This window comes from Aotus nancymaae, unplaced genomic scaffold (genome assembly GCF_030222135.1).
Source record: "Aotus nancymaae isolate 86718 unplaced genomic scaffold, 86718_ANA_hifiasm-v0.15.2.pri h1tg000021l, whole genome shotgun sequence".
NCBI lineage: Eukaryota > Metazoa > Chordata > Mammalia > Primates > Aotidae > Aotus > Aotus nancymaae.
In genome coordinates, this window is record NW_026988433.1 from 19,954,686 (window position 1) to 19,977,498 (window position 22,813).

At 46.9% G+C, this 22,813-nt stretch overlaps 1 protein-coding gene and 1 long non-coding RNA gene across 3 annotated transcripts in view; one reads left to right on the forward strand and one right to left on the reverse strand.

Moving 5' to 3' along the window:
* The window catches only part of IQCD (IQ motif containing D), a 30,787-nt gene extending 8,424 nt beyond the window's left edge, over nucleotides 1-22,363 (forward strand). Inside the window, exons 2-5 of one of the 2 annotated variants that reach the window (XM_021675504.2) lie at nucleotides 12,553-13,374; nucleotides 17,397-17,630; nucleotides 20,293-20,364; nucleotides 21,925-22,363. In XM_021675504.2, coding sequence (XP_021531179.2) covers nucleotides 12,646-13,374; nucleotides 17,397-17,630; nucleotides 20,293-20,364; nucleotides 21,925-22,227 — 1,338 coding nt within the window. In that variant the 5' untranslated portion in view covers nucleotides 12,553-12,645 and the 3' untranslated portion in view covers nucleotides 22,228-22,363. The remainder of the gene's footprint in view (nucleotides 1-12,552; nucleotides 13,375-17,396; nucleotides 17,631-20,292; nucleotides 20,365-21,924) is intronic. The other variant, XM_064379784.1, reaches the window with a different exon arrangement.
* On the reverse strand, nucleotides 2,551-14,104 carry LOC135276255 (uncharacterized). Its single transcript, XR_010343818.1, has 2 exons — nucleotides 12,780-14,104; nucleotides 2,551-2,846 (listed from the first exon to the last, which is right to left on the reverse strand). It is a non-coding gene; the product is annotated as an uncharacterized LOC135276255 (long non-coding RNA).
* Nucleotides 22,364-22,813: the final 450 nt, after the last annotated feature.

The window sequence follows — 22,813 nt, forward strand, 5'->3', positions numbered from 1 at the left end:
CTTGCCTTGTTCTTGATCTTAAGGGGAAAACTTCCAGTTCCTCACATTTAAGTATGATGTTAGCTTTTTGTCAATGTTCTTTATCAAGTTGAGGAAGTTCCACACCATTCCTAGTTTGCTTAGAGTTTTTATCATAAATAGGTGTTGGATTTTGTCAAATGCTTTTTCTGCATCTATTGGTTTGATTAATGATTTTTCTTCTTAATTGATTTTTGAATATTAAACCAGCCTTACACACTTGGATAAATCCCACTTGGTTCTGATGTATAATTTTTTTTACATGTTGTTAGATTCAACTTGCTAATATTTTGTTGAAGATTTTTGCACCTATGTTCATGAGAGCTATTAGTCTACAGTTTTCCTTTCTTACAATGTCTTTGTCTGGTTTTGGTATTAGGGTAATGCTGGCATATAATGAGCTAGAAAGGATTCCTTCTGCTTCTGTTTTCTGGAACAGATTATAGATAATTGTTATTTATTTATTTATCTGAGACAGGGTCTTACTCTGTCACTCAGGCTGGAGTGCAGTGGCACAATCATGGCTCACTATGGCCTCAACCTCCTGGGTTCAAGTGATCCTTCTACCTCAGCCTCCTGAGTAGTTGGGACTTCAGGCACATGCCACCACGCCCGACTAATATTTTTATTTAGTAGAGACAGGTTCTCCCTATGTTGCCCAGGCTGCTCTTGAACTCCTGGGCTCAAGCAGTCCTCCCACCTTGGCCTCCCAAAGTGCTGTGATTATAGGCATGAGCCATGCCTGGCCAATTGGTATCATTTCTTCCTTAAGCATTTGGTAGAATTTACCAGTGAAACCCTCTAGGCATGCTGATTTCTGGTTTGGAAGGTTATTAACAATTGATTCAGTTTCCTGAATAGATAGAGGCCCATCTGAGTTATCTAGTTCTTGTGTGAGTTTCAGTAGATTGTATCTTTTAAGAAATCGGTCTATTTCATCTAGATTATCAAATATGTGAGCATAGAGTTGTTTCATAATATTATTTATTATCATTTTTAATGTCCATGGGATTCATAATAGAATAATTGCCCTTCATTCATTTCTGATACTAGTAATTTGTGGCTTCTCTTTTTATTAGTATGTCTTTAATGTCTTCCTACCATTTCTTAATCTTGCTTTTTTTTTTTTTTCCACTATCTGAGCTTTGGGATAACCTTGATTTTTAACAACAGAAATTCTGGTCTCAAACTCTGGTTTCCTGAGTAATAATACCTAGCTAAAAGGAAATAATATCAGGATGTCAACATTGTTACCTTCTATATAAGGAAAGTGACATGGATTTTTCAATTACAGTGCAGATATAAAATTTCCTTTTTGCTGTAATCCCAGTACTTTGGAAGGCTGAGGTGGGAAGATTGCTTGAGTCCAGAAGTTCAAGACTAGCCTGGGCAACATAATGAGATGCCATCTCTATGAAAAATTTAAAAATTACCTGGGTGTGGTGGTGCATATCTGTGGTCCCAGCCACTCAGAAGGCTGAGGTGGGAGGATCATTTGGGGCCAGGAGGTCAAGGCTCCGATGAGCCATGATTGCACCACTGCACTCCAGCCTAGGTGACAGAGTGAGACCCTGTGTAAAAAAAAAAAAAAAAAAAAAAAAATAGTCATTTTTAGTGAAAAATACTTAAGAACGGAAGTATATTTAAATAAAAAATGGAGTTGATAATAACACAGCTTGGTCTGTAGATTTGACAGAAATCACCAAGGTAATAAACTAGTGAGAAAAATTGGGGGAACACTAAATTAAACCCTCATGAAGGCCTCTTTGCTGCCTACCAGTTCTGCTTCATGGAGTGAAGCTCCATGGTGCCCAAGGAACCTTATGTTATAACTGTGTCTTGATAATTGGTTAATAAGTTCCAATGTATGTAAGTGATTGATTAAAAATAATAATCAATGAGAAATGATTCAAGGCTTTTTCTAAAATAACTTAGTTACTCTCACTCACTTGAATTCTGATAAACTTTATTTATTTATTTATGTTTATTAAGACAGGATCTCACTCTGTCTCCCAGGCTGGAGTGCAATGGTACAATCATGGTTCACGGTATCCTTAACCTCCTGGGCTCAAGTGATCCTCCTGCCTCAGCTTCCCCAGTAGCTGGGACTACAGGCACATGCTGCCACACTCAGTTAATTTTTTTTTTTTAGTAGAGATGAGGTCTTGCTATGTTGCCCAGGCTGGTCTTGAACTCCTGGCTTTAAGCAATCCTCCCACCTCAGCCTCCCAAAATGCTGGGAGTGCAAGCATGAGCCACTGCCCCAGTCCAGATAAGCTTTCTTAAGGAAGGAGGAAAGAATGGGATGATACTGTTACAAGCTGTGTCTTGTCCTGGGTGTGCCCCATGAAGCCTGACACCAGTATGATCACTGTGTGGCAGTAGAAAGAAAGGTGGACCAACTCTAGAGAGGTAGAAAGAGCCCTAGCCTGGCACTCAGGGAGATCTGGCTTAGTTCTGGTCCCTGTTACTCTGTAGGTATATGATTTAAGTATCTACTGCTACATAACAAGCAACTCCAAAACGCAGCAATTTAATATAGTAACCATTTTATTTGCTTAGGGTTCTAGAAGGAATTTGGGCAGGGCTCGGCCAGGCGGTTCTTCTGCTCCTGTGGTGTCAGCTGAAGTCACTTACTCAGCTGCATTCATCTGACAACTGGGCTGGCATGGAAGGTCCAAGAAGGCTTTACTCACACATCTGATGCCTCAGTCCTCCTCCACTTGGCCTTTTCCTCTCTACATGGCTGTTCGGGGATTCCTCACTGCACAGTGGTTTCAAGGCAGTTGAACTTCTTATGTGGTGTCTGGCTTTCCAGAGGGAGCATTCTAAGCAATGAAGTGAGAAGGAAGCTGCAGAGGTCTTCAGGACCAGCCCTAAAATTTCACAGCATTGCTTCTGCTACATTCTGCACGTCAACCAGGTTGTGGGGCCATTTGAGGTCCAAGGGGAAGGGAATATACCCCACCTCTTGTTGGAGGAGTGGCAAAGTCATATTGCAAAAGAATATATGTCACAGACAATATTGTTATAACCACCTTCAGAAATCACTCTCCCATGGAGATTTCAGGCTGGGCATGGTGGCTTATGCCTGCAATCCCAGAACACTGGGAGGCTGAGGCAGGACGATTGAGTGGGCCCAGGAGTTCAAGACCAGCCTGGGCAACATAGTGAGACCCCTATCTCTACAAATTATTGTTTTTAATTAGTTGGGTATGATGGTGTGTGCCTGTAGTCCCAACTACTTGAGAGGCTGAGGTGAAAGGATCACTTGAGCTCAGGAAGTTAAGAATACAGTGAGCCCTGATCGCACTACTGCACTCTAGCCTGGGCAACAGAGCGAGACCTTGTCTCAAAATTTACAAAAAACAAAAAAAATTCACCTTTAAGAACTTCACTTTCCTTACCTGTAAAATTGGGATGAACAATACCCACCCCATAGGGTGTCTTTAGTATTAAAAGGGATAACTATACTCCCTCTAGCAGCACAAAGGCTAAAATTTGAGTAATAAAGAGAAACAAAATAATGTATGGAAGATACCACAGCCAGAAAGGCCCCTCAATATTATTTGTTTTCTGGTGCCTTCAAATTAGAATGATTTATTTTAAATAGGGGTGGGGGGTATCATTTCTTATAGTATTTTTTGTGATTAAAAAATTTTTTTATTGGCTGGGCACGGAGGCTCATGCCTGTAATCCCAACACTTTGGGAGCCTGAAGCAGGCAGATCACTTGAGGTCAGCAGTTTGAGACTAGCCTGGCCAACATGTTGAAACCCCATCTCTACTAAAAATACAAAAATTAGCCAGGCGTGGTGGTGTGTCTGTAATCTCAGCTACTCGGGAGGCTGAGGCAGGAGAATCACTTGAACCCAGGAGGTGGAGGTTGCAGTGAGCCAAGATCCCGCCACTGCACTCCAGCCTGGGCAACAGAGCGAGACTCCATCTCAAAAAAAGATTATTGTGGTAATTGTTTTATTGTAGCTGGGACCACAGGCGTGCGCCACCACACCTGGCTAATTTTTATATTCTTAGTAGAGACGGTGTTTCACCACGTTGGCCAGGCTGGTCTTGAACTCCTGACCTCAGGTGACCCACCTGCCTCAGCCTCCCAAAGTGCTGGGATTACAGGCATAAGCCACCATGCCCAGCCAAATTTTTTTTTTTTTTTTTTTTGAGACATAGTCTCACTCTGTCACCCAGGCCAGAGTGTAGTGGCATGATCTCAGCTCACTGCAACCTTTGCCTCCTGAGTTCAAGTGATTCTCTTGCCTCAGCCTCCCAAGTAGCTGGAATTATAGGTACAAACCACCACACCCAGCTAATTTTTGGATTTTTAGTAGAGATGGAGTTTCACCACGTTAGCCAGGCTGGTTTTGTACACCTGACCTCAAGTGATCCACCCACCTCAGCCTCTCAAAGTGTTGGGATTACAGGCGTGAGTCACCGTGCCCAGCCTGCCATTTAAATCATTTTTAGTGTGTAATTCAGTGGCATTAATTACATGTAGTGTTGTGCAACCATGATGACTATTTTCCAAACTTTCTTATCACCCCAAACAGAAACTCTGTACTCATTAAACAATAATTCCATCCCCCATCCCCAATCCCCTGGCAACCTCCAATCTACTTACTGTGTCTATGAATTTGCCTGTTTTATTGATTGATTGATTGATTGTAGAGATAAGGTCTTGCTCTGCTGCCAGGCTGATCTCAAACTCCTGGCCTCATGCAATCCTCCAGCCGTGGCCTCCCAAATTGCTAGGGTTACAGGTGTGAGTTACCACGCCTGGCCTAATTTGGCTGGTGTTTTTTGTTTCTTGACCTGTCTCATGACACTGAATTTTGCCTGTTTTATATAAGTGGAATCATACTTATGATTCGTCCTTTTGAGGCTGACTTGTTTTCTCTGAGGAGGTTCATCCATGTTGTGGCATATATCACTCCATTCTTTTTTATGGCTGAATAATATTCCATTTTATGAATATACAACATTTTGTTCATCCATTTCTCCATGACGGACACTTTATTTTCCTCCTTTTGGCTTTTGTGAATAGTGCTGCAGTGACTGTTGGCCTCCAAGTATCTGTTTGAGTCCCTGTTTTCAATTCTTTGGAGTATATACCCATGTTAACATTTTGAGGAACCACAAAACTCTTTTCTACAGCAGCTGCACCATTTTACATGTCTACCCTATCTATATATGAAGGTTCCAATTTAAACACGTTCTTATCAACACTGGTTATTTTCACCTTTTAAAAAATTACAGTTATCTATTAGGTATGGAGTGTGCTCTCGTTGTGGTTTTAATTTGCATTTCCCTAGTGACTAATGGTGATGAGCATCTTTTCCTGTGTTAACTGGCCATTTGTATATTGGAGAAATGTCTATTCAAGTTTTTTTTTAATTTTATTTTTAGAGACAGGGTTTCACTCTGTCACCCAGGCTAGAGGGCAGTGGAGCAAACATAGTTCACTGTAACCTTGAACTTCTGAGCTCAAGTGATTCTCCTGCCTTAGCCTCCCAAGAAGCTGGGACTACAGGTGTGTGCCACCTTTCCTGGCTAAATTATTTTGTTTTTTTAGAGATGGGTTCTTGCTATGTTGCCCAGACTGGTCTTGAACTCCTGGCTCAAGCAATCCTCCCACCTCAGCCTCCCAAAGTGCTAGGATTACAGGCCTGAGCCACTGCACCTGGCCCTCTATTCAAGTTCTTTATCCACTTTTTAGTTGAGTTGCTTGCCTTCATTGTTAAGGTTTAGGAGTTTTGTGGGTTGTTGTTTTTTTCATATTCTAGATATCAAAACCTTATCAGATATGTGATTTGCAAGTATTTTCTGCTATTCCATAGGTTGTCTTTTAGCTTTCTTGATAACCTTTAATGCACAAAAGTTTTCCATTTTAAAGTTGAGTTTATCTACTTTTTTCTTTTATTGCTGATCCTTTTGATTTCATATCTAAGAATCTATTGCTGAATCCAAGGTCATGAAGATTTACACATACAATGTTACCCCTACGTTTTCTTCTAAGAGTTTTATGGTTTCTCAGTATTATTTTTAAAGGCCTTCTTGTTTCATCTTCCCACCCAGTTATCAAAGCAACCAAGTCCCCAGTTCTTACCACTTCCATACGTCCTCCTTCCCAGATCCTGCCAATCTTTCTCCTTCCATGAACCTCCTCCACTCTGTCATCTCCTAAGACACTGACAGTGATGACTCTCGCCCCCATCACAGTTCCAGAAATGTTCCTGCCTTCCTCATTCTGTCTCAGCATTTCAACCGAGGCCCTGATATATGTACATGTATGTACATGCTGGTGGATGAGTATGTTTATGAAATACAGCTCAATTGTGAAACACATATACACGTATATTCATTGTTATTAATTATATGCATATATAGTTACAACACTGAATATGAGAAAAAATATATGAATTTGTAGTTAAGTAGATTGAATGCTATAGGAACTGAATCTTTTTTTGTTGTTTGTTTGTTTGTTTGAGACAGAATCTCTCACTCTGTTGCCCAGGCTGGAGTGCAATGGTGTGATCTCGGCTCACTGCAGCCTCTGCCTCCCAGGTACAAGCGATTCTCCTGCCTTAGCCTCCCAAGTAGCTGGGACTACAGGCACCCACCACAATGCCCAGCTAATTTCTTTTTTTGAATTTGTAGTAGAGACAGGGTTTCACTGTGTGGGCCAGGCTGGTAGGAACTGAATCTTAAACACGTTCGTTCTGTAGACTGTTGGACAGGGTTCACGAAACCAGACCAGCAAAGACTCATTCTACTATGTTTACCATAGAAGTCAATCCTTTTTTTTGAGATAAAGTCTCCCTCTGTTGCCCAGGCTGGAGTGCACTGGTGTGATCTCAGCTCACTGCAACCTCCGCCTCCCAGGTTCAAGCAATCTCCTGTGTCAGCCTTCCCAGTAGTTGGGATCACAGGTGCCTACCACCATGCCTGGCTAATTTTTGTATGTTTAGTAGGGACGGGGTTTTACCATGTTGGCTAGGCTGGTCTCAAACCCCTGACCTCCAGTGACCCACCCACCTCAGCCTCCCAAAGTGCTGGCATTACAGGTGTAAGCCACTGAGCCCGGCCAGAAGTCAATCTGAGAATCAAGAGACTGGACAGAATAGTGCTGATGGGGCTCAGGCTCTGTCGCTTCCTAGCTATAAACTAACTAGAATCATATAACCTCTCTCTCTGTCTCCCTTTCTTCATCTGCGAAATGGAGGTAATAATAACACCTACCTCATAGGGTTGCTGCAAGGACTATAAGAATTAATTCGTATGTAGCATTCAGAACGGTGTCTGCTAAGTAACGGTGTCTACTTAGCTAACTTAAGGTATTCCTTAAAATGAGATCCGGATGAGGATGGAAAAACTACCTATCAGGTACTATGCTTATTACCTGGGTGATGAAATAATCTGTATACCAAGCCCCCATGACATGCAATTTACCTACATAACAAACCTGCACATGTACCCCTGAACCTAAATTAAAAGTAAATTAAAAAGAGAGAGAGAGAGAGAACTCCACCTCCCACACTCCACTTTTTTTTTTTTTTTTTTTTTTTTAACACCCTCTGTGTTTTCCACGTGCCAGTTTGGAATTGTAGGGTAGTTGTAAGTGTTGGATTTTCTTCTTTCTCTCCAGGGGGAAAAATATATGATTTAGCTCAAATCTTTTTTTTTCCTCAAAATATTCTAAAAGTGAAAGTAATACAATATCCAACAAGCCCGTTTGAACGAAAACGAGGTATAATTTGCATGACAAAGATATATTTCCATTTATAAAGTTCATCAGCAGAATTAATGACAAATAAAGGGAATATCCAATTAAAGGTTCCCATCCATTAATAATCTTGCTTCACTCTTAGGGCAGGAATTTTAAAAGGGGATGCTTAAGTTGGAAATGATTTAAATATTAAGGTTGGTGGCATTAAAAGGACATGAAATGATCATATTAGAATTCAAGGAAAAGAGATTCTCCAGTAATTTTTGTCATCAGAGTCAAATGCATTTCCCCTCGATCCTAGTTCCATGGGCTTTTTCTTGTTCACCCAAATGAGCTGTCAGGAACTGATGGGTGTCATCATAATCAAAGAAAACAAGTTTGCCCTTTAAAGCAAAAGAAGTAATTTGGCTGAAAGCAAATTGGAAACATTTCATATAATGTTGCATTTCCAGTCGCAATCTCTGAAGTATTCAGGCATTTTGATTTATGTCTGAGAGCTTTGGGGTACAATGGGGAGGATTGCATTCATTAGCTACCGTGGTCACATCCATCCTGTGGCCATGGGCAAAGATCTTTCATCCTCAGAGAGGCTGAGAAAGCTCCATGGCTGTCCCTAAAACTCTTTTTTTTTTTTTTGGCTTATGAGATAGGATCTCAGTGGAGCACGATGACTCATGCCTGCAATCCCACTACTTTGGGAGGTCAAGGTGGGCGGATTACCTGAGGTCAGGAGTTCGAGACCAGCCTGGCCAACATGGTGAAACCCCGTCTCTACTAAAAATACAAAATTAGTCTGGTGTGGTGGCGCACACCTGTAAGCCCAGCTACTCAGGAGGCTGAAGCAGGAGAATCACCTGAACCCAGGAGGTGAAGGTTGCAGTGAGCCGAGATCACGCCATTGCAGTCCAGCCTGGGCGACAAGAGCAAAACTCCGGCTCAAAAAAAAAAAAAAAAATGGAGAGATAGGATCTCACTATGTCACCCAGGCTGGAATCCAATGGTGTGATCATTGGCTCAGTGCAGCCTCAACCTCTCAGGCTCAAGCAATCCTCCTGCCTCAGCTTCCCAAACAGCAGGGACTACAGGCACCTGCCACCATGACGGACTAATATTTTTTTTAACTCTTTGTAGAGATGATGTCTCACTTTGTTGCCCAGACTGGTCTTGAACTCCTGGGCTCAAGCAGTCTTCCCTCCTTGGCCTCCCAAAGTGCTGGGATTACAGATGTGAGCCACCATGCCCAGCCTCCTAAAACTTTGTCTTCAGGAAGAGCCTCAAAGGATCTCATGAGATTCATTAGGGAGCAGGAAGTATGTGTGAGCCAAATTGACTGAAGATAATTCTGTCCTCTGCTCCCAAAGAAGCTTCTATTTTTTTTTTTTTTTTTTTTTTTTAAGAGACAGGGTCTCACTCTGTTACCCAGGCTAGAGTGCAGTGGCCCGATCATAGCTCACTGCAGCCTCAAACTCCTGGGCTCAAGCAATCCTTCTGCCTCAGCCTCCCAAAGTGTTGGAATTACAGGCGTGAACCATGACACCTGGCCTGATTTTGAATACAGTTTGCCTTGCCAACGAACTAAACACCCTTAGCATCTGATCTGGCCTGACTTTCTTCTTTGTTCTTATCACTTTAGGTGTTTCTTTGATTCCCTGCCATTCTCTTAGTTTGCTCTTTGGTTTGGTGAGTTGAAGATATCTTCTATGGCTTCAAATATCACTTCCTTCTCCTGGGCAACATAGCAAGACCCCATCTCTACAAAAATAAAAATAAAATAATTAGCTGAGCTTTGTGGCACGTGCCTGTAGTCCCAGCTACTCGGGAGCATGAGGTAGGACTGCTTAAGCCCAGGAAGTCGAGATCGCAGTGAGCCACGATCATGCCACTGCACTCCAGCCTGGGCGACAGAGTGAGTTCCTGTGTCAAAAATAAAAAAGAGGAAATGGATCATGGGAAAGCTAAGACACCATTGTCCTCCCCAATATGGCAGCCAGAGCTCAATGAGTTGAAAAGTGAGCTCTTTGCCCTCCCCTCCAAACTTCCTCTCCCGATTTCCGCCATAGCTTCTTAAGGGCCACGTCATTCTCTACCAGTCACCCAAACTCAAAACTCTTTCACTCATCAAGTCCTAATGATTCTTTCTTCAAAACACTTCTCACATCTACAGAAAGTATGAAAATAAAAGCGGCACAGGTAACCTGTAAGTAATAACTTATAGCCTTCATCGGTGCTTGCTTCTTAGGAGAGGGAGAAAGATAGACCATAAACAAGTAAACAGGTCCGTATAGGGATGTAAAATGGTGATACTTAACCTGGAGAACAAACAGGCCAAGGGAGAAGAGATGAAGAAGAATCAGAGTGAGGGATGGGGATGTTACAGGTATGTCCATCTGAGACATGGTGTTGGGGGTGGGCAGGCATTCTGAGCAGTAGGGTATATATATATATGTATATATATATATTTTTTTTTTTTGAGATGGGGCCTTGCTATGTTGCCCATTCTGTCTTGAACTCCTGGGCTCAAGCAATCTTCCCTGCTAAGCCTCTCAAATTGCTGGGATTACAGGTGTGAGCCACTGTGCCTGGCTAAGGCAGTAGGTGTTCAATGGTTGTGTCAGAAATCACGAGATTTTCGTTTTCCTGGGTTAATGCTATTAGTTATTTTTTGAGCGTTTACAGCATGTGGGCCCTGTGCTGGAAGCTTCTCATTGATCCTGAGGACTCCTGTTTTACAGCTGAGGAAGTCCAAGCTCTGGAGGATTAAATGAACAGCCCAGAGACCCTCAGCAAGGATTTGAACCCAAGTGGGGCTGTGCAAAGCTAGTACTTTATCCATTGTACTATGAAAGCAATATAAATTACTGATCTCTGATTGCCCTGTACATGTTTCTGAAATAGTCTTTTATTTATTTATTTTGAAACAGTATCTCACTCTGTTGCCCAGGCTAGAGTACAGTGAAGCAAACTTGGCTTACTGTAACCTCTGCCTCCTGGGTTCAAGAGATTCTCATGCCTCAGCCTCCTGAGTAACTGGGATTACAGGTATGCACCATCATGCCCGGCTAATTCTTTTGTATTTTTAGTAGAGATGGAGTTTCGCCATGTTGGCCAGGCTTGTCTTGAACTCCTGATCTCAGGTGATCCGCCCGCCTCAACCTCCCAAAGTGCTGTGATTACAGGCGTGAGCTACCACACCTGGCCTGAAACAGTCTTTTAACTAGCTTTTTACTTTGTAATAATTGTAGATTTACAGAAAAGTTGCAAAGATAGTACAGAGAGTGCCCATATGCCCTCCATTCAGCTCCCCCTAATGTTAACATCTTAGATAACCTCAATATGTTTGTCAAAACCGCAAAATTAGGCCTAGCACGGTGGCTCATGTCTGTAATCCTGACAGTGGGAGGCTGAGGTGGGAGGATTGCTTGAGCCTTGGAGTTCAAGATCAGCCTGGGCAATATAGTGGAGCTCATCTCTACAGGAAGTTAAGAAATTAGCCAGGGATTGAGCACCTGTAGTCCTAGGTACTTGAGAGGCTGAGACAGAAGGATCACTTGAGCCCAGGAGGTCAAGGCTGGAGTGAGCCATCATCACACCACTGCACTCCAGCCAGGGTAACAGCACCTACAAAATTAACGTTGGTACAATGCTATTAACTAAATTTTAGACTTGGTTTGGAATTGGATTTCTCCAGTTGTTCCACTAATGTCCTTTTTCCACTCCAGAATCCAATCCAGAATACAACATTGCCTTTAGTGAAACAGTTTTTAAATTGTATTGTGAAGTTATTTTTCACCACCAACCACCCCGCCGAATTTTTAAAATCAATACTTAAAAATGGCTGGGTGCGGTGGCTCAGGCCTGTAATCTCAGCACTTTGGGAGGCAAAGGCAGGAGGATCACTTGAGGTCAGGAGTTTGAGACCAGCCTCGCCAATGTGGCAAAACCCTGTCTCTACTAAAAATACAAAAATTAGTTAGGTGTGTTGGCACATGCCTGTAGTTCCAGTTGCTCAGGAGGCTGAGGCAGGAGAATCACTTGAACCCAGGAGGAGGTTGAAGTGAGCCGAGACGCCACTGCACTCCAGCCTGGGTAACAGAGCAAGACTCTGTCTCAAAAAAAAAAAAACCAACTTCAAAATCAGTGAAAATGTGCCAGTCCTAGTCCTGTTAGTCTTACACCGATTTTTGCCCAGTCCCTGCCCTGTCCCTGTCCTGCTCATAGGCTGCCGCCTGTGGTTCCATCGCCCAGGCTCCCTCGTCAGTTGGTTTCCTGCTGGTTTTGGCCAAGGGCAGGAGAAAGAGAGGAACCAGGGTATTTCTCCTCCCCACAGCCTCCCTCTTTGACCTGCATTTCCGGCAATGTCTCTAGCTCCTCTGGGAACTGATGGCTGTAGCTCAAGCTTCCCCTGGGTGACCCTGGGCCCCAGGCTCACCACCTATTCATGTGGCAGCTTCCCGCCATTCACAATTGTGGGATGGCTTTATCTTCCCCTGGTTGACCTCTCAACTCTCCCATCACTGACGTAACCAGTCTCTGGTTTTAAATCCTTAGAATGGCGTCTATCGTCCTGGTGGTCCCTGCCTGGCACAGGTGCCTGAGGCATCTCCATGCTTGGTCTTCCTGCCCTTGTGGCCCTAACACCCTCACAAAGCTGAAAGCTGCTTTCAGTGAAAAGTTCTGTTTAAAAGCGACAGAGGACCTAAGATGAACTTTCGATGTCAACAGCTGTGGTTTCCGCAGCCACACTAACCACACAGATGTCAGCACAGCTCCACTAATACCTACGTCTTCCTTTTGCAGGATGGCCAGAGACAATAAAACCGTGAGACCCAAATAGTCTACCGAAGTCTCCATCTCTGAGGACGTATAGAGGCACAGAGGGCCGCTCACGAGATGGCTTTAGACATTCTCGCCATGGCACCTTTGTACCAGGTCCCCACTATCAACAGAATAGGGCCAAAGACAGACCCATCTAAAAGGCCAGCTGACTCACTAAAACCCTGTGTCCCCTCTAAGACCAAACTCACCACCATTGAGGCCAAAAGGATCATGTCCGTCCTGGATGAGGCGATCTACAAGGTGGAGCTGGTGACCCTGCTGTCGTATGTGGCATCCAATCGAGGGAATGTGGAGGGGATGCTGGGGGAGGACATCATGAGGGCAGTGAGAGAGCACGAGGACCTCTGCCAGGTCCTCCTGGAAATCGTCAGGTGCCTAAAGGAGAAAGAAAGGCAGCTGCAGGAGCAGGACGAGGCTAAGGAGGAAGGGTGGCTCAGAGACCGCCGCCTCTCCATAGAGCTGCAGAAATCCAGCCTCCCTCCACTTAGGCAGCAGATCAAAGACTCCACCAAGAATGTCCTGAGACTCTTGCTCAGCAACCCTCAAGCTGCCAGTTTCCTGCAGATGCAGACGCAGGGCAGAAGTGCAGAAGCCCAGAGTTTGATTGACAGCCTGAATGAGCTCCGTGGTTTCCTGTTTGAAAAACTCCTCACTAGTCCCATGGAAGCGAGGGACAAAGCCCAGTTCATACAGGATATCAGTAAACAGAATAGTGTGAACCAACAAATCATTGATACTCTTGAAAATGAATTGGCGGAGAGGATGAAGGACAGACACGCAGAGGTATTGTTTCACAGTACTGCTGAAACTGCTGAAGGAGCCACACTGACTGGCCCCAATTTTTTTTTTTGAGACGGAGTCTCGCTCTGTCGTCCAGGCTGGAGTGCAGTGGTGCAATTTCGGACTCATTTTTGATACTAATTTTTGTACTTTTAGTAGAGACAGAATTTTACCATGTTGGCCAGGCTGGTCTTGAACTCCTGGTTTCAAGTGATCCTCCCGCCACGGCCTCCCAAAGTGCTGGGATTACAGGCGTGAGCCACCGCACCTGGCCCCAACTTTTTCTACAAAGGGTCAGATAGTAAATACATTAGGCTTTGTGGGCCAGATGGTCTTTGTTGCAATTACTTAACTCAGCTCTGCTGTTAATATGTAAATGAATGGATTGCGTTAGAACAAAACTTTCCCTAACAAATGCAAGTTTGGATTTGGCCTGTGGGCCATAGTTTGTCAACCTGTGTTCCAGGTGGAGGGTAGAGTGTACCTCAGTCATGAGATAGGAATAAGCCTGGCTAGTTCAGAAACCCAGAGAATGCCAGTGAGCTAGAGGGAAGGGCCAAGATAGGCTGGGAAAACAGGGGAAGGAGACAGATCACATGGGGCCTTTGAGGCCTAATCAAGGAATTTGGTCTTTAGAAGTTTTTAGTTTTAGAGACAAGATCTCGCTCTGTCACTCAGGCTGGAGTCCAGTGGCACGATCATAGCTCACTGCAGCGTTGACCTCCTGGGTGATTCTCCTGCCTTAAATTTTTGTGTAGCTGAAACTACAGGCATGCACCACCTCGCCTGGCTAATTTTTAAAATTTTTGTAGAGATGGTGTCTCACTATGTGGCCCAGGCTGGTCTTGAACTCCTGGGGCTCAAGAAATCCCCCACCCTCAGCCTCTCAAGTAGCTATGACTACAGGCACATGCTACTATGCCTGCCTAATTAAGTTTTTTTTAGAAATGGGGTCTCTGGCCTGATGTGGTGGCTCACACCTATAATACGAGCACTTTGGGAGGCCAAGGCGAATGGATCACTTGAGGTCAGGAGTTCGAGACCAGCCTGGCCAACATGGCGAAACCCCGCCTCTACTAAAAAAAAATACAAAAAAATAGCTGGGCATAATGGCTCATGCCTGTAATCCTAGCACTTCAGGAGGCTGAGGCAGGTGGATCACCTAAGGTCAGGAGTTCAAGACCCGCCCGACCAACATGGTGAAACCCCGTCTCTACTAAAAATACAAAAATTAGCCAGGCATGGTGGCAGCCTCCTGTAATCCTAGCTACTCAGGAGGCTGAGGCAGAAGAATCGCTTAAACCAGAGAAGTGGAGGTTCAAGTGAGCCAAGATTGCGCCGTTGCACTCCAGCCTGTGCAACAGAGTGAGACTCTGTCTAAAATAAACAAATACATAAATAAATAAAAGAAAATAAATACAAAAAAGAAATGGGGTCTCACTCTGTTACTCAGGCTGGTTTCAAACTCCTAGCTTAGAGATCCTCCAGCCTCAGCCTCCTGAGTAGCTAGGATTATAGGCATACCACCATACCAGGTAGAAGAATTTTTTTAAGAAGGAAAATGTGGGCATGGTGGCTCATGCCTGTAATCCCAACACTTTGGGTGGCCAAGGCAGGTGGATCACTTGAGCTTAGGAGTTTGACACCAGCCTGGGTAACATAGTGAAGCCCCGTCTCTACATAAAAGACAAAATTAACTGGGCGTGGTGGTACACACCTGTAGTGCCAGCTACTCAGGAGGCTGAGGTGGGAGGGATCACTTGAACCCAGAAGGTGGAGGTTGGAGGTGGCAGGGAGCTGAGATCGCACCACTGTACTCCAGCCTGGGCTACAAAGAAAGACCCTATCTCTAAAAAGAAAAAAGGGGAATGGTAGCATGATCCTAAACCTAATAATAATCATATTGGACACATACAGTGTATTTGTTTTACATACATTTTCTCTCTAAATCTTTACAAAAACCCTGTGAGATGGTGTGTAAGTACAGATTTGGCTGCTACGACAGAGACACCCAAAATAGCTGTGGCTTAGTAAGAGAGCCATGTATTTCTCTGTAGTAGAAACACCGGAGCTGGTGTGGCATCTCTGCTTCCCAAGTTGTCAGGGGCTCTGGCTTCTTCGATGTGACTTCTCTATTGACCCCTACATGGGACTTCTGCCTGTGGGTCAAGATGGCTGCTCCAGCTTTCCCCATCATGTGGCCCCCGGTCCAGCCAGCAGGAAGGAGGAAAGGGGAGGAGAGGGCTTGGTTCCATCCCTTAAGGACACATGTGGAGGTCCCACACAGAACTTCTACGCACATCTTGTAGCCACACCCAGCAGAGAGAGGTGCTGGGAAGGACCAACCGCCTGTCACCCTGTTCTACTGCACATTCTAGCCTGCAGCCTCTCTGGGGAGAGCAGACAGGGGTCTATCCAGGCTGCACTGCTGCAACACTTCTATTTCTCTCCCCCACCACTGACAAGAGGTTCAAGGCACTGGCAAGCTATTCGCTGCCCTCCCTCCCCCAGGCGCTAGGTTGGGCACTTCTCACTGGATTTGTCCTTTAAAGCATTCAGCCGACTTAGTGGATGACATATCTTTGTGTGCTTTGTGTGGCCTTGAGCTCCTCCACAAGAAAAGGGGGGCCTTGTCTCTTTCGGCCTGCCACTATGTCCCCAGCGAGCCTGTCCAAAAGAGGGGCATGATGTATACTTGCTGAGTGGACAGGTGACGGGCTTCTGGGCCCTTGGGCAGGGAGGTCACTGGTAAGGTGGGAGGAGCATCCTCTAGGAATAGGCAGAGGGACACAGGTGGCCCTGCTGGTCTCATTCGGGTGCTAGAACCCGAAGGGGCTTCACCTTGGGCTAACTTGGGGTCAGATGCTATTTTTGCGAGGTGAGCAAATTTCATGTCATTGAACCTCAGTGTACAATGAAGGGGAGACACCAATCAGGGACGTGGTGGAGAGTCTACCAGGAGAGCTGTGACTGCTGAGATACTCCCGCACCTGGTGCCTAGAGCCTTCATGCAGGACAGGCTTGCCCCAAAGGCGCTGCCTCCCTGCCCCCAGTGTGCAGGAAGTGAGCAGATGCCCAGTGGGCCTGCTGCCGGCTGACCGAAGCCCAAGACTGTGGCGTGAGCAGCCATAGCACCACTGTGCTCAGATGGAGACTCTTGTGTTCGTGAGAAGCCTTGAGAGCTTCTTTACAAAACTGTCTCATCCTCCACCCCATTCCTGTTCTAGAATCCACCCAAGACAGGGAACAAGCCAGGTATGGGCCCTTGAGAGACAGCCTGGTGGCAATCCCTTCAGTCAGTGTTTGTCATACACCTTCATGCATCCCACCAAGTGTCTCTGCCAGCCGGGCCTCCCCTGCCGTGTCGTCAGGAGGAGCATCACTGCCGTCCCAGTCCTCCCCTGTGGACTCGATCCAACAAGCTTGTACCCTTCACTCGTGCAACGAAATAGAAAGTGGTGGCTCCAGGTCAGACAAACCTAGCTTCAGACCCCAGCTCAGCTGCGCAACCACAGACAGATGAAGCCACCCCTCCTTGAGCCTCAGTTTTCTTGTCTGTAATCAGGCTATCCCTGACCTCCGTTGTGGGCTTGGGCTTATGATTAGAGAGACAATAACACATGTGGCATGCCTGGCCCCAGGGGAGGGTGCAGTGGTGCCAGCCTCTGGTGACTGTCAGTGGGCATGGAGGTGTTTTTTTCTGAGATGGAGTCTCACTCTGTCACCCAGGGTGGAGTGCAGTGGTATGATCTCCACTCCCTGCAAACTCCTCTTCCCATGTTCAAGCTATTCTCCTGTCAACCTCCCAAGTAGCTGGGCTTACAGGCGCTCACCTCCACGCCCAGCTAATTTTTGTATTTTTAGTAGAGACAGGATTTCATTATGTTGGCCAGACTAGTCTCAAACCCCTGACCTCAGGTGATCCACCCACCTTAGCCTCCCAAAGTGTTGGGATTACAGGCATGAGCCACTGTGCCCGGCTGGGCATGGAGGTATTAACAGAGCCCCTTCTCTTCCTGGCTCAGATGGAAAAGGAGAACTTTGTGATCCAAGAACTGAAAAACCACCTGCACCAGGTGCTCAAGTTCTCAGAGAAGAGCCTCCTTCGCACTAAGCAGGAGGCGCAGAAGCAGCAGAGGGCCGACTTCCGGGCGTCGCAGGCCAGGGTGGCCAAGATCCAGCAGGAGATCCTGCAGCTGCAGTCACAGCTTTTCAGCCTGGTCATGGAGAACCGGGAGGCGGAGCAGGCGCTGAGGAAGGTGCCCCGGGAAGCAGGGAGGATGGGCCGGTGGGGTCCCTGGGGCAGGGGAGGGGTGGGACTGTACTGTCACTCCTGGAGGTCCAGCAGTGTTGGGCAGGGCAGGGCTGCACCCGCTACTCAGGAAGCAGCTTGGTGGAGGGGAAGGGCACAAGAGCAGGGAAGGTCCAAACCTGAGCCAGTGTCCCCTGGGAGGCAGGAGGGGCAGCACACAGGCCTGGGGATGGGGGACAGAGAAACTGGGACCCTGTCCCAGCATTGCTGCATGCCAGCTTTGTGGCCCTAGGCAAGTTCCTCAGCTCCTCAGACCCCACAGGCTCCTCAGATCCCACATTGTCGGAGGCTGGTGCCTTGCAAAGGAATAAAGAAGTAGCACGTGAAGCTCAGGGAAATTACTCAACTCCCACCCCGCTGCCAATTTCATACCTCAGAAACGAAAATGCTAACATCGGTCTTCATGGTTGTTACATGGGATGGTAGTGAGAGAGCTGGTGCATAGTCGGTGTTCAATAAATATCATTTCTGGCTGGGTAAGGTGACTCATGCCTGTAATCCCAACACTTTGGGAGGCTGAGGCAGGAGGATCGCTTGAGCCTGGGAGGCTGAGGCTGCAGTGAGCTGCGATCGCACCACTACACTCCAGCCTGGGCAACAGCGAGACCCTGTCTGTACAAAGAATAAAAGATAAATTAGTCAGGTGCTATGGTGTGTGCCTATAGTCCCGGCTACTTGGGAGGCTGAGGCAAGAGGATTGCTTTAGCCCAGGAGTTTGGAGGCTGCAGTGACCTATGACCACGCCACTGCACTCCAGCCAGGGCAACAGAGTGAAACCTTGTTTCTTAAAAAAAAAAAAAAAAAAAAAAAAATCATATCTCCATTTGCTTTCTCCTTTGTCATCTCCGCTAAGACCCAGGCCTAGCACACATCCAATTTCCAAATCTTTTTCCTCGTAAAAGGCACCCTTTCTAATACTTGTCCCCAGTCTCTTAGTGTCACACTCTAGAGCATCTGATGGAAGCCATTGGCCTCTCCCCCAGAAAGAAGGCACAGATGCACATACACATTCTGGTAGACGGTTCCCTGGGGAGCCCAGGCCCCCTGAAGCCAGCCTACCCATGGTGCCCAAGCTAAGTGCTCCTGCTCTGTAGAATTAATGGGTTGATTTTTTTTTTTTTTTTAAGAGACAGGGTCTCACTCTGTCACCCAAACAGGAGTGCAATGACGTGATCATAGCTCACTTCAGCCTCCAAATCCTGGGTTCAAGCGATCCTCCCATCTCAACCCTCATGAGTAACCGGGAATACTGGTGCACGCCACCACGTCTGGCTAATTAAAAATTATCGTTATTATTTTTTGTGGAGACAGGGTTTTGCTATGTTGCCCAGGCTGGTCTAGAACTTGTGGCCTCAAGCAGTTCTCCCATTTGGACTCCCAAAAGGTTGGGATTACAAGCGTGAGCCACTGTGGCCAGCCTGTTTATTTTTAATTTAGGTGAAACAACATAGTATAAAACCATTTTAAAGTGAGCAGTTCAGTGGCATTTAGTATATTCACAGCCCCCACTTCCGCCACTTCTATCCAGTTCCAAAACATTGTCACCTCAAAATAAAACTCCATATCTGTTAAGAAGTTACTCCCCATTCCCTTCTTCCCCTGTCCCTGGCAATCACTGACGTGCTTTCTGTCTCTGTGGATTCATTTATTCTGGACACTTCATATGAATGGAATCCTCCGTGGCCTTTGTGTCTGCCGTCTTTTACTTAGCACCATGTTTTCAAGGTTCAGCCATGTTGTAGCATGGATCAGTGCTTCATTGTTTTTTTCTGGTGGAAATAATCTTTTAAAAGCAGGGTTAGATCATGTCCCTCCACTGCATCTACATCACCCAGTGGCTTTGCCTCAGCCTTCCCTGAGAATACAGCCTCCTCTTGCTGACACTCCCTCTGTGACACAGCCTTTCCCTGGGACCTTGTTGGGGACCACTTCCCTCCTGGCCACTCCCTTCTAGCCACACTGGCTCGATTTCTGTCCTTTAATTTTTTCTATTTATTTTTTTGAGACAGTCTCCCTCTGTTGCCCAGGCTAGCGTGTGGTGGTGTGATCACAGATCACTGCAACCTCCGCCTCCTGGGTTCAAGTGATTCTCCTGCCTTAGCCTCCTGAGTAGCTGGGATTACAGGTGTGCACCACCATGCCCAGCTAATATTTGTATTTTTAGTAGAGATGGGGTTTTGCCATACTGGGAGCCAGGCTGGTCTCAAACTCCTGGCCTCAAGTGACCTGCCTGCCTCAGCCTTCCAAAGTGCTTGGATTACAGGTGTGAGTCACCACACTGGGCCGATTTCTGTCCTTTAAACAGCACAAGCTTGTTCCTACCTCAGGGCCTTTGCACTTGCTGCTTTGTCTGCCTAGGATGTCCTGGAACCAGGCTGCTGCCTTCAAATTCAGGCTCTGCCACCCATTAGCTCTGTCACCTTGGGCAAGTGAGATAGCATGTCTGAGCCTCAGTTTCGTCACCTGTGAAATGGAGAAAAGGGAACCTCCTTGTGCGGGCTCAATAGGTGAGGCGTGTAAAGCACCTGCCACAGTGATGCAGAGGGTGCTCAGTGCTGTTGATCGTTCATATTATTCCATCAAACAAAGACAAATTGGATCTTTTCTAGAAGAAATATAAAGTGGAAACAGAAATCGAGAACTGGATCCAGAAATATGATACAGAGATGGGTGAGAAGCAGGTATTTGTCACTGAATAAGTCTCGCACACGTGCTTTTCCCAAGACCCTCTAGGGATGGGAGGAATGGGAGGAGCAGCCTTGGAATGGTCCACGGAGGGGGCAAACTTCTGAGTGTCTCTGGGGAGAGTAACTCCCTTTGTTTAAAGGGTTTGTCCAGGCTGGGGCAGAGTGAGGTGGGAAAGAAAAGAGCCAGAAGCTGCAAGGCCAGGTGTGGTGGCTTACACCTGTAATCCTAGCACATTGGGAGGCCGAGGTCAGAGGTTTGCTTGAGCTCAGGAGTTCAAGACCAGCCTGGGCAACAGAGCAAGACCCTGTCTCTATTAAAAAAAAAAAAAAAGTGACTGGCTAGGAGAAAGCCCTGACACTGGGCCTAATGATTGTGGCTCCATCTAGTGTCCACATCCCGTAGTCCTCTGGTTGGGCTCCTGCCAGTCTGGGGCTCCTCCCTGCAGACTTAGATGGGAGCCTTCCTCCACCGCGTCACTCAGTCACTCAGCCAGTTTTTACTGAGCATCTGAGATGTGCCAGCTGTGTGGCCTTAAGCAAGGGACTTGACCTTCCCGAGCTGTTTCTGCATCTGATCAGCAGAGGTGGTAGTTCCCATCTTGGGACCATGGTGGGGATTCGGTGAGACTTCATGGCTGCATGTGTGTGTGCCCCGTACGGGGTCTGGCCTGGAGGAAGTGCCCAGGGGGTGGTAACCTTCAAATCGAGACATCCCCAAACCCTTCACCCAGCCCTGGGGTAACACTGGTGGCCCACGGCTCCGACCTAGGGGCCAGGGAGGCTGGGGGAGCACTGGAGGTAACATGAGCTGGAGTGAGCCAAAGCCAGGTGTGCTCTTAAGGGCAAGTCAGAGACTTGTCCTGTGCGACCGTCAGGGCGCGGAGAGGGCAGCTTCGTAGGCTGGGGCTCTCGTTTCTCTGGGCCCCATGAGGCTTGTGGGTTGGTTGCGGGCAGGGACCTTGTCCACCCACCTCTGTGTCCTCTGGTGGTGCTCTGCTTATTGTAGATGCTGGGAAAACATCAGTGGAAGGAAGGAAAAAAGATGTAAATGACAGCAGGAGAGGCTGCAGTTAGACATGAGGAAGAACTCCGGGGCTCCGTTTGAAGCCTGAGAAAGCTCCTTCTACTTTGGTGTTTTGTATAATGGACTGCTTTAGGGCAGCAGCTTCCATTTCTTGTGTCCCCACTGTGTGCCTGGCAGTACATTGTGTCCATTGAGTCATTTCATCCTAGAAACAGCCCCTGGGTTTGGAATCATCCCCATGTTTCAGATGAGGAAAAAAGGTGAAGTCAGTTGAGGTGTGGCAAAGCTGGGACTTAAAACTAAGTCTGCCCAACTCACGAGCCCATGTTCTTTTCCTGTTCCTGAAATTATTTTAGTCGGGTCCTTCCTAGAGGTAGGATGGAGCCCATCCCCTCTCCCCATCCATTTCATTGGGACTGAGATGCTGAACAGCTTAGCTTAGGGGCATCGCTGGGGCAGAAGCCCATTTGGGAAGGGTGGGAGGGTCTTGGGGAGGAGGGTGGTGACCCCAGTCCCACCCCTCTCTGAAGGAGGAGTTTGAGGATCTGGAAGCTGTTCACAGGGAGGAGAAGATCATGCTGGAGGAGCTGAGGCGGAAGCACCAAGTGCTGGTGGAGGAGTTTGCGCAGATCCAGGAAGAGCGGGAGATCAACTCCAAGAAAAGGATGGAAGCAGAGCAGGAGATGTTGCACATGGTGCGGGCGGCCACGCTTATCCAGGCCGTATGGAAGGGCTACCTGGTGCGCTCCCTGCTCAGATCCAGGAAGAAGCGGGGCAAGGGCAAAGCAAAGGACAAGGAGAAGGGCAAGGGGAAAGGCAAGGGCAAGAAATGAGCTCTCCACCCCAGCCCGCTCCTGACCCTCATCCTCCCAGAGACCAGCCCTGGAAACCGCCAGGATGGGGAGAGTACTAGATTCATGACTTCCATGATGTTTTCATTGAATGAATTAAAAAGCATTTGAAGCCACATTGAAGGGAACACTCTACAAATACATCTTTTTACCCAGGGCTGTGGGCTGTGTGTGTCCAGCTCACAGATGCTGTTTCTGTGAGGAGCGTGCAGCCTGGGGTGTCAGCCCAGAGATGATGGTTCCTTAGTTCAGCCTTAGTGGGAAACCAGACTCCAGCTGCAGCCCAGAAGCTGTCATGGCCATGATGGACACATCACCCACCAGGGTAGTGGGGTGTGGGTCACAGTTGCAGGGGGCACAGAGGCAGGCAGCGAACTCCAGGAGGAGCAGGGCTCAGGTTTCAGGCTGCCCCTGACCCTGTTGTGGGATTAATTTGCCTGCAACTTCCCTAACTCCAGCACTGAAAGCTCAGAGGGAGTCCTGAGGTCACCGCAGCCCTCAGCCTCACATTCCAGAGAGTTGAACGATTACCTAAAACAAACTTTTTTTTTAATATGTAAAAAGCTTT